Consider the following 15,300-nt stretch of genomic DNA (forward strand, 5'->3'; position numbering starts at 1 on the left):
CATTTTCACCATCATAAATGCAGTGCACCAGTAATTGGCTTACTGTTCACTAATTGTGATATAAAAGTCAGCTACAAATGGTAATTTTCTTGGGAGAGCATACCTTAAAAAATATTACATAGGTATATTAAAACCATAAACAGAGTGTTACATAAGCACTTCAGTAGACTATTTGAGAAAATAAGGATTTCTAACATGGTACAAGATCACACATTTTAGAAGATGGGTACAATTGATTAAATTGGCACCAGAAGGATGAAAGGTCAAGTTGACCCTGGTAATAGTGAATATATAGCTATATGTTCACGAAGAGAAAAGACATTCTATTAAATTTCTTAGGAAAACTATAACAGTGAAAAATAACAATTGCAGTCGTAAAATTATGCAAGTGCCAACAGAGAAATGTATTTGATATTTCTGAGTAGCATGCCATCATAGATCTTAGAGTAGTGATGTTGAAACTGATGGCTATTTTAATTATACTATCAGAGAAAGTAATTAACCAGTTCTATATACATCTACAGATGCAATACCTGAATACATCGTTAGTGTAGTTGTCTCTTAGAATCATTGGGTGTTTTGGCTCTTATAACATACACCACACCCTCATCCAGGCTACCCAGTTTAGGTTGATCAACCCTAGACCTGTGTCAAAGTGGCATTCTACTAACCCCACCAGTAGAATGTGCAAAGCTGTCAAAGTCATCAGAATGTTTTCTTTGTAGCCTTTATGTTGTTCTTGATCCACATAGAATAACACACCAGAGACTGATAAGGATGGAAACATAAAACATATTAGAGTGCATGAAATCAGGATAGAAATGTAGAATTGTAATGAGAAATGAAAACTTGATCAATCATATATATATCAGCATTGATTGAATGAACACTTAACAAACATATGTAATATTATTATGGAATACTTCAAGAGAAGATACAGAATTAAATTACAGGAAACCATGCTAAAGCTCATGTTGAAGCTTAATGCAGCCCTGCAGCTTGTTGGATGTGAAACCATCCAACCCACACCAGCATTGAGAATGGATGATAATGATAGTAATGGTTAAAGTGACATATGCATGCTTTAAATAATATGTTAACAAAATGCTGCACAATTAAATCACAAAACTCTTTTGTCAATAAAGAGGATTTACTCTGCATATTACATAGAAAGCCTTGAAATGTAAGATTTTCTTGTTTGGTGCCACCAGACTGGTAACAGGGTTATAAGTACTGGTCTAGATATTGTGTTTAGTTAAGTAATATATCTAAACAAAAATATTAAGCTTTATGATCAAAATTAGAGTCAGTTGATGCAACTTTTGTTTGCTTAAAGTGGAATGTTAAAAAACAATTTTAAGTTATATTCTATGATACAAAATATATACACACTGAAGAGTACTGAATAAAAACGAAGAGAAACAACAGTAAATTTGACTTGTATATTTATAGAAATGTATTGATTTAATTGGTTAAATGTTTAGAAAAAAAAAGCTGGAATGGAAGGGAAAAATGTTGAATGATGTTTCAGAAATAAATCAAATAAAATTTGTCACTTATAGGCTTCAATTAATTGTAGGATATGATGTTTAAGTAAACCTAAATCAGAGTTACAGCAGAGTAATGTAGTTGTTAACTGGCGGTACAGGATATGGCACAGTGATGACATTCACCGCCTTTTTAGTTCAACCAATTACAAGAGGCACCAGATGTAGACTGAATTGTTTTAAGTACTTACTGATGTTTACAAACAATAAAATTGTATCCATGAATGCATATTTGCATGAATGTTTGTGTATTTGTTTGCATGTATGCATCTGCTTCTTAATGTAGAATATAATGAAACCACAGCCTCAAACTTTCCATGGGAGACATTGAATTTAGCATTCACATTCTATAAGTCAGAGGTATTTTAACTGTACAGCAAAGAAAATAAAATCTGTAAAATAAATAATTATTCTATAATATTGTCAAAAAACGGTACATCAAATTCCTATATGACAAGCAAAGAGGAAAACATTTTCTTCCTCAGGTTTTTATAGTTATAGAAATTATTTTCCAACTTACAGATAATATTTACAACAAAAAAAAAAGTCTGAAGTTTCAATCATTTCTTCAAAGAAAATATCAGTATTTGAGACTCTCTTCATTATCTTGACGTTTGGAAACTGAAGTTTGACAAAAATACGTCTGTGACATATCTGAGTTGTAATGAAACTTTAATCCATACTTCTAAAAATTAATTATTCGCGTCGCCTTTGTTTGCTTCGACTTGATTCATAGTCTTTACTACTGGATCGGGAATCCACATGAGTAGGACGTTTTTGTCCTCCGTGTTTGGCTTCTGTTAAGAATTTATCTAAACCAAAAGGATCAGGATCTTCTTCAAACTGAACAGGGCCATCTCGCTTCCGTGATTTATCAGTTCCGGCAAAACCTTTCTCTGCTTCAAATCTCTTTGTTTTCATAATTGTTTCAAGATCATCACCATACATCTCTTTATCAGCATTTTTGAATGGTTTATAAATCGAATCAGCAATACTTCGATCTTGGCGCCAGGGTTTATCATAAACGTTATAAGCGTCATCATCACCAAACCCACTGTCCATTCCTTTAGTTCTATTAAAGAGTCTCTGATCAAACTGAACTTCCTGAGAGTCTCCAACTCCTGTATTTGGAAGACCTAACGCAATAATTTCACTGACATCACGTTCTCTTTCACGTTGCAATTTAGATCGTTTATCAGGTGCAGCTCTGGCCAAATTACGATCTCGTTGTCTGTCTTTTGATCTCTCTTTTCGCAGTTCATCTCTTTCGGCAACCTCTTCTTCTTTTTCCTCCCTACGAATTCCTGCGCGTTCTTCACGGGCTTTCTGGGCAAGTAAACGCAAATTACCTTCTTTTTTCTCCTTTTCTTTCTGAGCCATTTTTTTCTCAATTTGTGCTCGCATCTCAACAGCTTCTCTAGCTTTTCTGTCAGCTATATACAAAGCTTCGGCTAATTTAGCAAAATTTTCGTTGATGTGTACACCTTGTAAACCTCGACCGTCAGCCGCCAACCGTTTATCAAGAGGAATTGTGTAACCTTTAGCATTTTTCCAATTAGATATACAAGGCGGTATTTTCCATTCCTGCTGTTCTTTAACAGTGACTTTTCTGTTGGGAGAATGAAGAACAGGTGCAGGTGGTGAAGGGGGACCCCTTGGAATCTTTTTGTTTACTTTGAAACGCGCTGGTTCCATTGGATCTTTCTGAACATCAACCATGCGTATAATTCTTTGTTTAGCACCAGAATTGTATGAGACTCCTTGTTGTGAAGGAGTGTATCTAATATATTGGGCTGGAGCCTGTTTATCAGCGTGACGTACAGGCATTGCAGCTGACATTTTACTGGAAACAATTTTCTCCAGTGCCAGTCTTGTTTTCTCCGTTGTTTCCTCAATTTTTTCTGTATCTGGACGTTCCAATTCTGGATCATTATCGTCAACATTTTTAGGAACAAGATCTTGGAATTTAGAATGAACAACTTTATCCTTACCGTGACCCTGTTTAGCGATTGCATCGTATTTAATTTTTCCTTGTGAATCCAGTTGCATAGCCAAAGAATTTGAACTCGACTTTTTAAGACCCATTCCAAGTGGGTACTGAACCACATGGATTTCAGGAAAAGCCCCGCCATCGCCAAAATCTTCTTGAGTCCTTGGGATCCAGTTCTTCCTGTGTCCATACGGAGGTGCAGCACGTATGCTCTTTACAGTTACATGCTGCATATAAAGTTTATGTCGCTCTTCATCTTCGTCATCCCGATCGTACACTTTCTGAGAGGGTTGTGGTAAAAATTGTGACAATGTAGACATTTTTTCATCAAACAGTAAACGTCTATAGCAACAAATATGGAGGTAACTCTCGTTTACAAACTCTCACGTGAAAACAGGATGTTAAACACTGTTACGTATTTTACTACTTATTTACTAATTTAATCAATAATAATTAAAAAAAATTACAGCTATTATGTATTATATGATTTATTATATATTTCATTTTACAAGAAAAAGCTTAGTGCAACAAATTCGAATCTATGTCTATTCGGCAATATGGCGACTTTGTTATGGTTGGTATGGCGATGTTTGTTATTGTTAATATAAAGTTTACTTATTACACAGATTTAGGAATTTTATGTTTCGACAATATTAAACAGGATTAACCACTAAATTTAGAACAAATCTTAATAAGACATTTATTTCTAATATTATGAGCACATTGACCCAGAATATGACTAATTGACGGTTGTTGCTAAGACAACTTTACCTTAACAACAGCCCAGCTGCGTGTAAATTGTCTCCAACATAGCTTCAGATATCTTCGGGTGGTGCTCGTTTAAACTCACTGAAAATGACCACCTGAATCTGCTATAATCCACTCTGTGCTGTTTAAGAACATATGTAAATGTGTATGTATTTTATCTTTTGTAATGCTGGCAATGCTTTGGATTTTAATAATTGCAACACTTGTTTTATCCTATCAACACTGAGAAAAAAATAACAAACACGACTGTTTATTTATAAAATCGCATCTTATTTTCCCTTTTAATATCGTTGATCCATTCTATCTGTATGTTGTGTCCTTTTATGCTAATCGCATTATTTTCATCTGTTATATATTTGTAAAAATATTCTTTTTATGAAAGAAAAAACAATTTAAAATCTCTAAATACTTCATTATATTTATAATATATATTAAATGATTGTATATATTTGTTTGTTAATTCAGTTAATTACTAGTAAAAATATAAATTTAACTGCTATAAACTGTAAAAGCAAATTTGAATAAAGGCGGGAGGAACAAATATACTGTAATTTTCATTTTCCTGCAATTAAATTTTCTAGTTGTATGCTTGTAACTTTGTTTTCTCATTAATTACTGTTTTTATTAAAATATTTGCTTAACAGTTGTCAAGTTTTATCATCGTCTTCACTCATCTTTCATTCATCCCTCCATCATTTGTGCAGCCGTTCATTCATATATTTCAATATTATGCTTTCATTCATAATATAATGAACACATTACACATAAACAATACAATTTAGTTTTAATTCACTTGCACCAGGAGCTGTCTTTATTTCAGTGATATGTATTATTTGACGTTGTATTTTTGAAAATAAGCCTTTATTTGTTAAAGAAATGCATAATGTACCTTAATCGAGTAATTTTGTGAATGGTGAATAAAAATTATTCCATATAATTATTGTTTAGTGTACTCCCAGTTTTTGAAATGGCAATTATGTTAATATAAATGTTTTGTAATTTTCTTTTAGTCAGAAAAAAGTTTGTAACTTTTTAACCATTCGATATCGTGTTGCACAAACTACGCACATACAAATCTACGCCTTTATCCTGATTGATATTGTTCACTAACAACATAAAATTAGAAAGTAAGATGACAAAAAACTTCCCAAGTTAACGTTTTAACCCACTACAAATTGAAAGTGTTTAATAATTTTTGATTGTGCCTTCCATTTTCTTGTTGATAATGAATATCAACCAAGATAAAGTTTTTTTTTTTCATGTTGTGCAATGATCATATGCAAGTTACTGAATGGTTAAAAAAAATGGACTTATTTTCTTTCTGACTAAAATATATAAATAAAACTTTTCATCAACGTAATCATTTAGACATTCTGCAAAATTTCATTAAAACTATATGCGTTATGAAGAAAGTTAAGAAGCCAAGTCAGGAGAGAGATATTTCGTCATAAAAAAAAAAAAAAAGGATTAAATATAGACATCCATGAAGATTTAATTTTAAGACATTGGAATATTCTGCTGATGCTCTTTTCAAAATATTGATTTATCGTTTGTTTATAAACCAATAGTTTGCATAACTTCGAGTTGTATTAACTTAATTTTGAAACAGAACAACTCGATCCCTTATAAGGTTTTCCGATCTCTATCCTGCAGACGTCTATCATTTAATTAACAGTTACGCAGTTTACTTAGCTAAAATACTTTAACATAATTTGCCTTTATTACTAAATTTCTGGATCTGTCTGTATTATAAGTTGGATCTTTTCGGTTTGAACAGCAGTTTTTTTCTAGCGGTGTCATATGAAATTGTCACCCACAATTATGACCCCAGTATCGATCTATTGCATTTCATTCTGGTTTAGAGTTAGGGTTAGGATTAGGAGTGGGGGGAAGGGTATCATTTTTTTCTTCACAAATGTAAATAAACCCAATCTGTTTCTTAAACGAGGGACATATTCATGCGGCACAGAATGTTTTTACCTCAATAGACGTCAGTGATTGGTTGAAATTGCAGAAATTGAAGAAAAAAAAAACCCAACAAATATCTTACAAACCATAGAATTTTCTCAATAAAGCCAAGAGAAAAAGATGTTCTATAAACACATTCTACCAGTATACGAAGTTTAAAATTTTTTAGTTACCTAGAAATTATGTTAAAAACTGCCGTTCAAACCGAAAAGATCCTATAAGTTTGTTATTTAAAAGTATGTAATAGAAAAAAAAATATTGTTTGCAATCCATAATTTCAAACATTCAGTACCCAACCTCGATGTATTTCATATTACAGAAGTTGTTAAAAAGTGAAGTCGTATCGTCTAGTTTTTTTATAAGTGACGAGGGTGCATCTTCTTGATCTTACAATTCTGTAGTTAGTAATTAACATAACAATTATAAGATAATTCAAGAAACATCCTAAACACTATAAAGAGAAAAGCCACTCGACTTACTGGCATAAAATCACTCACTGATACATTTTAACCTCTGACCCGCAGCTGTGCTATCTCCTCTTTCTATATTTTCTGTTATTAAAACGTTCTCTGTCTCTTTGTTTTGAGACAGGCACGTCTACTCAGGTACTCTTAATTCACTTCTCTTTCCTCCTCTTATCACCCATGTTGTGTTCAAGCCACATGGCTTTGCACTAGACACTATGACCAGCCCTCGCTTCCCAGAAAGCCATCCATCTGGTGGTCCCTCCCTGTTTTTGTCTTATCTTTTGTCGTCAGCTTGCAACAGTTTAAGCAGAGTATTAATAACATCAATCTCACTAAGCTCAGAAAGTCTGTGAAGGTTATGGGCACTTTCAAAAAGAAATGTCAGCTAGGTTTTCTTTTTCTGTTAGGATTGTTTGTGCATCGTAATTGTATATGTAGTAGTATTTGAAGTAACAGCATATCCAAAGGTTTGCAATTTTCATCAGTCATTTTGAATCTTGGATGTAGAGGCTGGAGATAAACGACTTCTATCATGCTGTCCTCTTATAAATTGACTTTGGATGTGGAAATAGGAAAGTTTTTCAATTGCATTTTTTCAATGAATGAACCATGCCTGGTTGTCGTCAAACTTCCTCCTTTTTTATTTATAAGTCATTTGATTTTCTTTCCAGAGTTGAACAACATGTAAAGGTCATGCATTTTGCTTTGAGTTGATTACTTATTTAACTTATAACATTCTGTCTTGTGATTCACCTTAGTGCCTCTAGGAGACTGCACTGCATTAACTAGCCTCTTTGCCCACTATTCTATGTCCATAATTAGTCATTGACTAGCACCTTAACCCACTACACTATACCTGGAGGTATTATCAGAGTGAATTTTTAAGGCTTATAAACCTCCATTGATGTCTTATGTTGGCCCCATTCTGATTGAATAATACAATTTTATATTTCTGAGATGACGAATTTTTATATTATGTATTAATTGGAATGGTGTCTTCACCTTGATTGTTACTTTCACTACTTTTTGGCTGTGCATGCCCCAACCTTCAGAAAGTAACACCCAAGATGAAGACAGCCCTCCACAGTAACATAAGACATCATTGAAGGTTTAAAAGCCTTAAAAAATTCACTCTGACACTGCCTATGGTCATAGCATAGTGGATAAAGGCATTAATTCATGCAGTGCAGTCACCATAGAGGTTCTGAGTTCAATCCCAGGCAATGCACTAAGGTGAATCACAAGACACCTGAAAAAGGTTGGAACATTCACAGCCGAAATGTAGCGAAAGCAACAACCAAGATGAGGACATCACTCTGACTAATATAATTATAACATTTTGTTAAAATTTTTATCGAATCCACAGTTCAATAAAGCAATAGTCAAATATTCATTAAAACAAGTGGAGTTCTTTGTCCCATTATTTTATCATCTTGTTTGCATTAGACATAACTAAGTAGTTTTCTATATAACTCCATTGTATCATTCATTTTGTTCATTTGATGATAATTGATGAGTCATCATCATTTAATGTTTGTTTTCCATACTGGTATGAGTTGGACTGTTTGACAGGAGCTGGCGAGCATGAGGACTGTACTAAGCTCCACTGTCTACTTTGGTAGGGTTTCTATTGCTAAATGCCCTTCCTAACACCAATCATTTTACAGAGTTTACTGGGCTCTTTTTACATGGCACCTGCACAAGTGAGGTCACCAAGTAACTCTTAAGACATGATCTTCAACTGAGGAGGGAATAATATTGAGGGACGTAGCTTTGTGTCAGGTGATGAGAGGTTAAACTATGGACAGAGGGACAAAAACAAGTATCTTGCTGTAAAGGAAACACAGGGCTATCTCAGATTGAAAAAAGAAAGAGAAGGAAAATGTGTCATGGTGTATCCTAAATTATAGAGAGGTGAAAGTAGTGCATTCACTTCGTTGTAGCTTGAAGGGATGGCCTAACACACCTTCATCATTTTCTCTTTTATTTCCCACTAGCAATATATCTCTTTTATCTGAAGAGATGTATGGCTGCTACAGTCATATGAATATGCTATCTACTTAAAAATTCCTCATATTCACAGCGCTCAAATTTAGTGCTACAGTTACTATGAACTTGGAGGAGTACTGAAAAACTTTGAGTGACAGCTTGAGAAGTTGCTTTCTTAAGGCAAATGTGAAAGAGTAATTGACTGACAAAATGTAAGCGCTGCTTATTTTAGAAATTGATTTTGGTATCACAATATCAAGTAACTGTTGTTGCTAAGGTTTTTGTTGATTGTATAAGATGGCCAGTTGTAATTTTGATGAACCTAGTGTCATTGAATATTCAGTGTTTTGAAGGTTTGTCAAAAATGTTTATTAAATTTCTGATTAGCATATGCAGCAGAAATGGACAAACATGGAAATTTACCTTTAAATTCAAACTGAAGTGATTGAAATTGTAATACTGCAATGAATGATAAGGTATTAAAATCAGATATTTCACAGTCAAACTTCAGTAACTTGGTAGCAGTTGCTTACTACAATGTTTACTGTTGTTGTACTGATTAAGTTGAATGCTTTTTCAGAAATATCTTCATAAATCAAAGACAATTCACTATCACTACCAACAAGCCACTGTTGATTGAGTTTATTTACATTGTTCAAAGGAAATTTCACTTAGATGTTTGACTGGGTGATATTGATGGTTACATTGGTTCACAAATTACCTGTTGAAATATGATGATATTAATGACATACTTTTACAAAATGTCCTATCAGCTTACAGTTAAAGCATTCTTTATGGCCATACGCTGTTTTTAATCCACATCAATAACAAATTTTAACCTGAATCAAAGTTGATTTCCTCACAGTAGCAACGCTAGAATTATAGTTATTCATGGTAATGCAGTCCATAATAGTAGATTTTTCCATCTGGCTTGTAGAAATGGCATCCTGTAACATAAAAATTTTTCCAGTTTTATGAGACAAGGCAATGCTCTAACAAATTACCTTCCAATTGGTTTCCTTGTTTAATCTTCAGCAAAATTCATCTCTAGTAGGGTCTTCTGTATTTCTTGTGTATCTAGATGTGTAGTAGTAGTTGGATATGTACTAGCTTATTCTGTGTTTATATGGCTAGATCCTTGTCATAAATTGCATCCCCTATTTATGAAGGTAGTTTTTGAATTTAATTAAATTTCAAAATTTTCAATAGTTTTTTCTAAACAGAATTTTGTTTGTTTGACCAACATAGTAGATGATGAAGGCCAGCATAAAAAGTAATATCTAGCCTACATATTAAATATTTGAATTTGCAGGCTTATGTAACTTTGTTATGGATTAGAACACAGGTAGAAATTGTGCACCATCTTGTATGGAAACATAAACTTTTCTGAGGACCCCCGCCACCATAAAAAAATCTGATTGTAAAGAGTGAACAATATCAACCATAATATATTACTGATACTATTTTATCAATTTTGGCATATGAGAATGCATAGTCAACACTAGTGGAATTGGAATTTAGAAATGTGTAACATTAAGTGAGACACAGTAAAATTAGCTTTTTATATCCTTCACACCAACTGTACCTTCCAATTATTTCTTACACTATTAATAGACAATAATTCAGTGGCAATGAAGGAAACCTGTCTAACTGAAGCAGGATTAAAATGAGGATAAAGGTAGGATAAGCTCTCTTCACATTTAGGCTGTGATAACTTTTTGCACTTAAATGATAACAAAATTAAATATAGAAATTTTCATTTTATATTTCCTTTCCATGTTGGTTTGTGTTGGAAAGGATGTCATGATTATTGTCAGTTCTTATTTGGAGTTACTTTTTTCCTTGATGATTTAATACCCCACGTTTTTGCTTGTATGTTAAATTTTTTTATTAGTTTCATTGGTTGGATCCCCTTCTTAGCACTAACCATTTTTATTGAGTGCACTATGTGTGTTTCCTCATGGCAACAGCACTAGAGAGGGCCTCGACAAAACCAAAGAGACCTCTCTACTCTAGGTTCTTTTCCTTCATTTTCCAACCACTTTACATTGTGTAAAAACATTGTTGAAATTCATTTCAAACCCCATTTTGTATTTAACAATAATTACCCCACCCAGCAGTTCATTGAATTGATAGCTTGTGATTAGATGTTAGCTGAGGCTTTTTATTAATTATTGCATTTGATTTTATAAACCACATATATTAGTATAATGTCTAGTTTTCCTTGCTTATATTAAGTTGGTTGGCTTTTTAATACATTATCATTATGTTTGAATCTTGTTTTGTAACATCTATGAAGTCTGATATTCTCATGTCTAACTTAGCTACTTTCTAAATTTCCCTTGGCCTGCCTCTATTAATGGTATCCTCTACTATCAATTTGCATCTCATATACAGCATTCATTTTCATTCACAATACAGCCTTGTGGCTCTCTGGTTCCTGTCAAATTGTTCAACCTATGCTGAAATGGAAACTAGATGTTACATCATCATTATCATCATTGTCATCATCATCATGATGATGACCAGTTTGTCATAACTCCTGAATACTAATGTTTCTTATGACTTCTACTTCTCAACTCACTTGTTCGACTTTTCTCTTAAGTTAACATTACTCATCTGGCAAGTCATTTTCAATTCATTCTGCTTCAGTTATATTGTCTGTTTATGTCTATGTATGCATATCTTTCTACTTGACTTTCTTGTTCTTGATGCATTGTTGGTTTCAAATAACAAATGATCTTCTGAATATATTTGTTCATCATTGTTGTTATTATTGCAAGGTCTGTAGCATTGAAATAACAATTCAAATTTTTGAGTGACCATTGCATCTATCATAGCATATAACCATGTTTCTGTGAATCTTCTGCATTCATTTCCTAGATTTTATTGTCATATAGCATCATATTTCTTGCATCTCATATAACCTGATTTTTATTATGAGAAACAAACGCCTTGTTTAATTTTTTAATGTTTTTTTTGTATTATGAATTAATTATTTAAAGGAAGAAGAAGGGTTGCACCTGTGACTTTTGTAGGTTCTTTCACACCAGTGAAGTTGATTTTTAATTTTTAATTTCCACTCCTGTTATTCATGAATGTGAGCAGAGAGAGAGAGACAAGAAGATATACATGACTGTGTGGTAAGAGTTTGCATTCCAACCACATGGATCTAAGTTCATCCCACTGTGTTGTACCACGGGCAAGTGTCTTCTACTATAACCTTGGGCTTATCAAAATTTTGTGAGTTGATTTGGTCGACAGAAGCATATATATATATATAAAACAAAGTTATTTTATTCCACAGAGGTAGAAATATAGGAGAAATAGAAGTTGAAAATGCACTAAGAATAGTTAAAATATTTTTTATTTATATATTTAAAGCTTTAACTGGTTTCACAGTTTACACTGATCTTCATAAAGTTAAATAGGAAGACGTGGTTTATGTTGCAGCTGTCTTGCTTCTGATTAGTGTTTGAAGCTTGCTCTATTTTTATAGGGAGTTCATGGCTCAAATTAGTATATGTTCTGAATGGGATTTGATTGGTAAAGGATAGTCACATGACTGGTCTTAGAAATTTTTGTAGGTTCCTTGTTACATCTGTGTGTTAGTATGAAGTGACAATGTTTGGTGTTGTAAGTTAATTCTGACACAGTTGATTGAAGAAGTCTAAACAGTCAATGCTCTGAATGTTTTCTGTCAAGTGTTTGCAGAGAATGAACACATGATTAAGTTTACAACCTTTTGTACGTTTCCCTCTATGTTTGTGCATTAGTGTCAGGTGACAGTATATTTTGCACCTAAAAAGAAGGCCGACATGGTTGAAGTGGACATAGTTATAATCAAGGCACTCCAAATTTAATCTGTCTGGTGGGAGAGTGGACAGGTGTCATTTGTATGTAGCGGAATGGCTAAAATTTAGGTTGTTAGCTGTGTAGTTTCCTTGTGATAAATGGAAGAAATAGACTGAGCATTCACCAACAACAAATACAAGACCCCAGTACTAGACAGATTCCAATGAGTGGTCACATAGCCATATGTGTAAAAAATAAGTCTACCAAATTCCAGGTCTTCCCACTCTACCTATGTTCAGTGAATACCACAGATAAAAGCATGGATAAGCAAAGAAAATACTTTCATACAAAAGTATAAACCAAGACTTAACAAACTTTAGCAGAATCCATACACATATAACTATTCACACACAAAATTCAGTCTTCCATTTATCACAAGGAAGCTACACAGCTAACAACCTAAATTTTAGCCATTCCACTACATACAAACGATGCCTGTCCACTCTTTCACCAGACAGATTAAACTTGGAGTACCTTGATTATACAAACCATGTCAGGCTTCTTTTTAGGTGCAAAATATACTGTCACACACTAAGAGATGCGTGTGTGTTTGGTACACGTCTATCTATCTATCCATCTCTTTCCCTTTCTCTCTCTCTGTCTCTCTGAGCAGGCCAAAGCCTTGCGAATGGATTTGGTAGACAGAAACAGATCAAAGCCAATCATTTATATGTGTGTGGATGTATCTATGAATGTGTGTACGTATGCCTGTGTGTGTATGTTTGCATGTATGTATAAGTATACATCCCCCAACTTTCATCACCGTTGCTTCTTTTTCATGTCTTTTCTGTTAAAGTTGTTCTTATTTTCATTGTTTTGGATTTCTTTTGTTTTTCTTTTATCTCCCAAGGGAATTCATTGACAAGCTTTTTTCATTTACATTTTTCATTCATTTAAAATTTAATTATGGTACACATTCGTATTTTTATTTCCTCATCTGGCTTGAAATTTTCAGTTAACATTTTAATCTAAGTAAATAGATGACTCATCTATGTACTTTGATCTTAACATGGGGCTCCTCAAATGTGGAGGCCCCCTGTAACCGCAGGGGTTGCAGGGGCTTAGCAACGGCCCTGTATGTATATATCAATGTGTGTGTGCCTTTGTGTCTGTTTTTGTCCCCCATCACCGCTTGACAACTGGTGTTGGTGTGTTTATGTCCCTATAACTTAGTGGTTTGGCAAAAGAGACCAATAGAATAAATACCATGGGTATAAGTACTGGGGTTGATTCATTCGGCTAAAAACCCTTCAAAGTAGTGTCCCAGCATGGCGGTAGTCAAATGACTGAAACAAGTAAAAGATAAAAGATATATATATGGGCCTGGGATTATAGCTATAGAAGACACTTGTCCATCTTGGCTCACAGTAGGATTGAACATACTGTGTACCACCATGTGGTAGGGAAGCAAAGCTCTTAATGACACCATCACACCTGTGTCTATTTATAGACATACATAAATAATCATGTACTTTCTAGCAAGTGAATTTTGAAAACTTCAAACAGGTTTACATATTATGCTAACCTGTTTATGTATTATGTATTTGTTGGAGAATCAGGAAAGGATTTCACTGAACTATCTATTAATATGATAATCAGTGAAATATGAGACATCATTCTTGTGTAATTGGAGTGGGATGGTAACTATGGTTCCAGTATGCTTCCATAAGTGCTATACTTGTGAATTAAAAGCACATGAAACCATCTGCAATTTGCATGCAAACTGCCTTCTATTAAACTTGATTAAAGATAAAATTATTTTTCACTTGGTTTACCTATTGAATGATATTATGCAGTGACTTATTTTGTTATCAATTCATCATCATCATCATCATTGTTTTGATGTCCCCTTTTCCATACTCATATGGGTTAGAACAGAATTTCTTAAACCAGATTTTCTATGGCCAGATGCCCTTTCAGTTACCAACTCTCACTTGTTTTCTAGCAAGGTAATATTTCCCTATGGGAAACTGGAAATATGACACTGCTTGTATGGCAGTGATACTTGTTTACAATTATTATGAAATCCTAGAATGAGGAGGTGCAAACACATACACACAGTCTCTGTCTCTTACACATATATCTTTATCTTTTACTTGTTTCAGTCATTAGACTGCAGCCATGCTGGGGCACTGCCTTGAAGAATTTTTAGTAGAATGTATCAACCCCACTAGTTATTATTTGTTTTTTATAAGCCTGATACTTATTCTATTGGTCTTTTTTGTTTTTTGCTGAACTGGTAAGTTACAGGAATGAAAATGCACCAGCACTGGTTGTGAAGTGGTGGTGGGACAAACACAGATACAAAGATACACACACAAACACGAATATTTATATATATATATATATATATATATATAAGTAGCTGTGTGGTAAGTAGCTTGCTTACCAACCACATGGTTCTGGGTTCAGTCCCACCACATGGCACCTTGGATAAGTGTCTTCTAATATAGCCTTGGGCTGACCAAAGCCTTGTGAGTGGATTTGGTAGACAGAAATTGAAAGCAGCCCATCGTATATATATATATATATGTATATATATATATATATATATATATATATATATATATATATATATATATATATATACATATATGTGTGTGTGTGTGTGTATGTTTGTTCTCCCCCCCCCACCATTGATTGACGTCCAATGTCGGTGTGTCTACGTCCCTGTATCTTAGCAGTTTGGCAAAAGAGACCACTAGAATAAGTACTA

The 15,300-nt window shown here is 33.6% G+C and overlaps 2 protein-coding genes across 3 annotated transcripts in view; one reads left to right on the plus strand and one right to left on the minus strand.

The window, feature by feature from the left end:
- Nucleotides 1-1,427: 1,427 nt before the first annotated feature.
- LOC115228556 (SNW domain-containing protein 1) lies at nt 1,428-3,922 on the minus strand. Its single transcript, XM_029799126.2, has one exon. It carries the CDS (start codon nt 3,855-3,857, stop codon nt 2,244-2,246), a length of 1,614 nt encoding a protein of 537 aa, XP_029654986.1. The 5' UTR covers nt 3,858-3,922; the 3' UTR covers nt 1,428-2,243.
- A 178-nt stretch (nt 3,923-4,100) lies between these two features.
- Nucleotides 4,101-15,300, plus strand: part of LOC115232606 (kinesin-like protein KIN-7M, chloroplastic) — a 73,878-nt gene continuing 62,678 nt past the window's right edge. The window contains exon 1 of one of the 2 annotated variants that reach the window (XM_029802584.2): nt 4,101-4,450. The gene's annotated coding sequence lies outside the window, so the exon portion shown is untranslated. Of the gene's footprint in view, nt 4,451-10,388; nt 10,408-15,300 lie in introns of those variants that run through there. The other variant, XM_036499737.1, reaches the window with a different exon arrangement.

This window comes from Octopus sinensis, linkage group LG2 (genome assembly GCF_006345805.1).
Source record: "Octopus sinensis linkage group LG2, ASM634580v1, whole genome shotgun sequence".
NCBI lineage: Eukaryota > Metazoa > Mollusca > Cephalopoda > Octopoda > Octopodidae > Octopus > Octopus sinensis.

What these genes read in the sequence shown, in the direction of transcription:
- LOC115228556 (XM_029799126.2), bottom strand. Translation starts at nt 3,857, where the DNA reads ATGTCTACATTGTCACAATTTTTACCACAACCCTCTCAGAAAGTGTAC.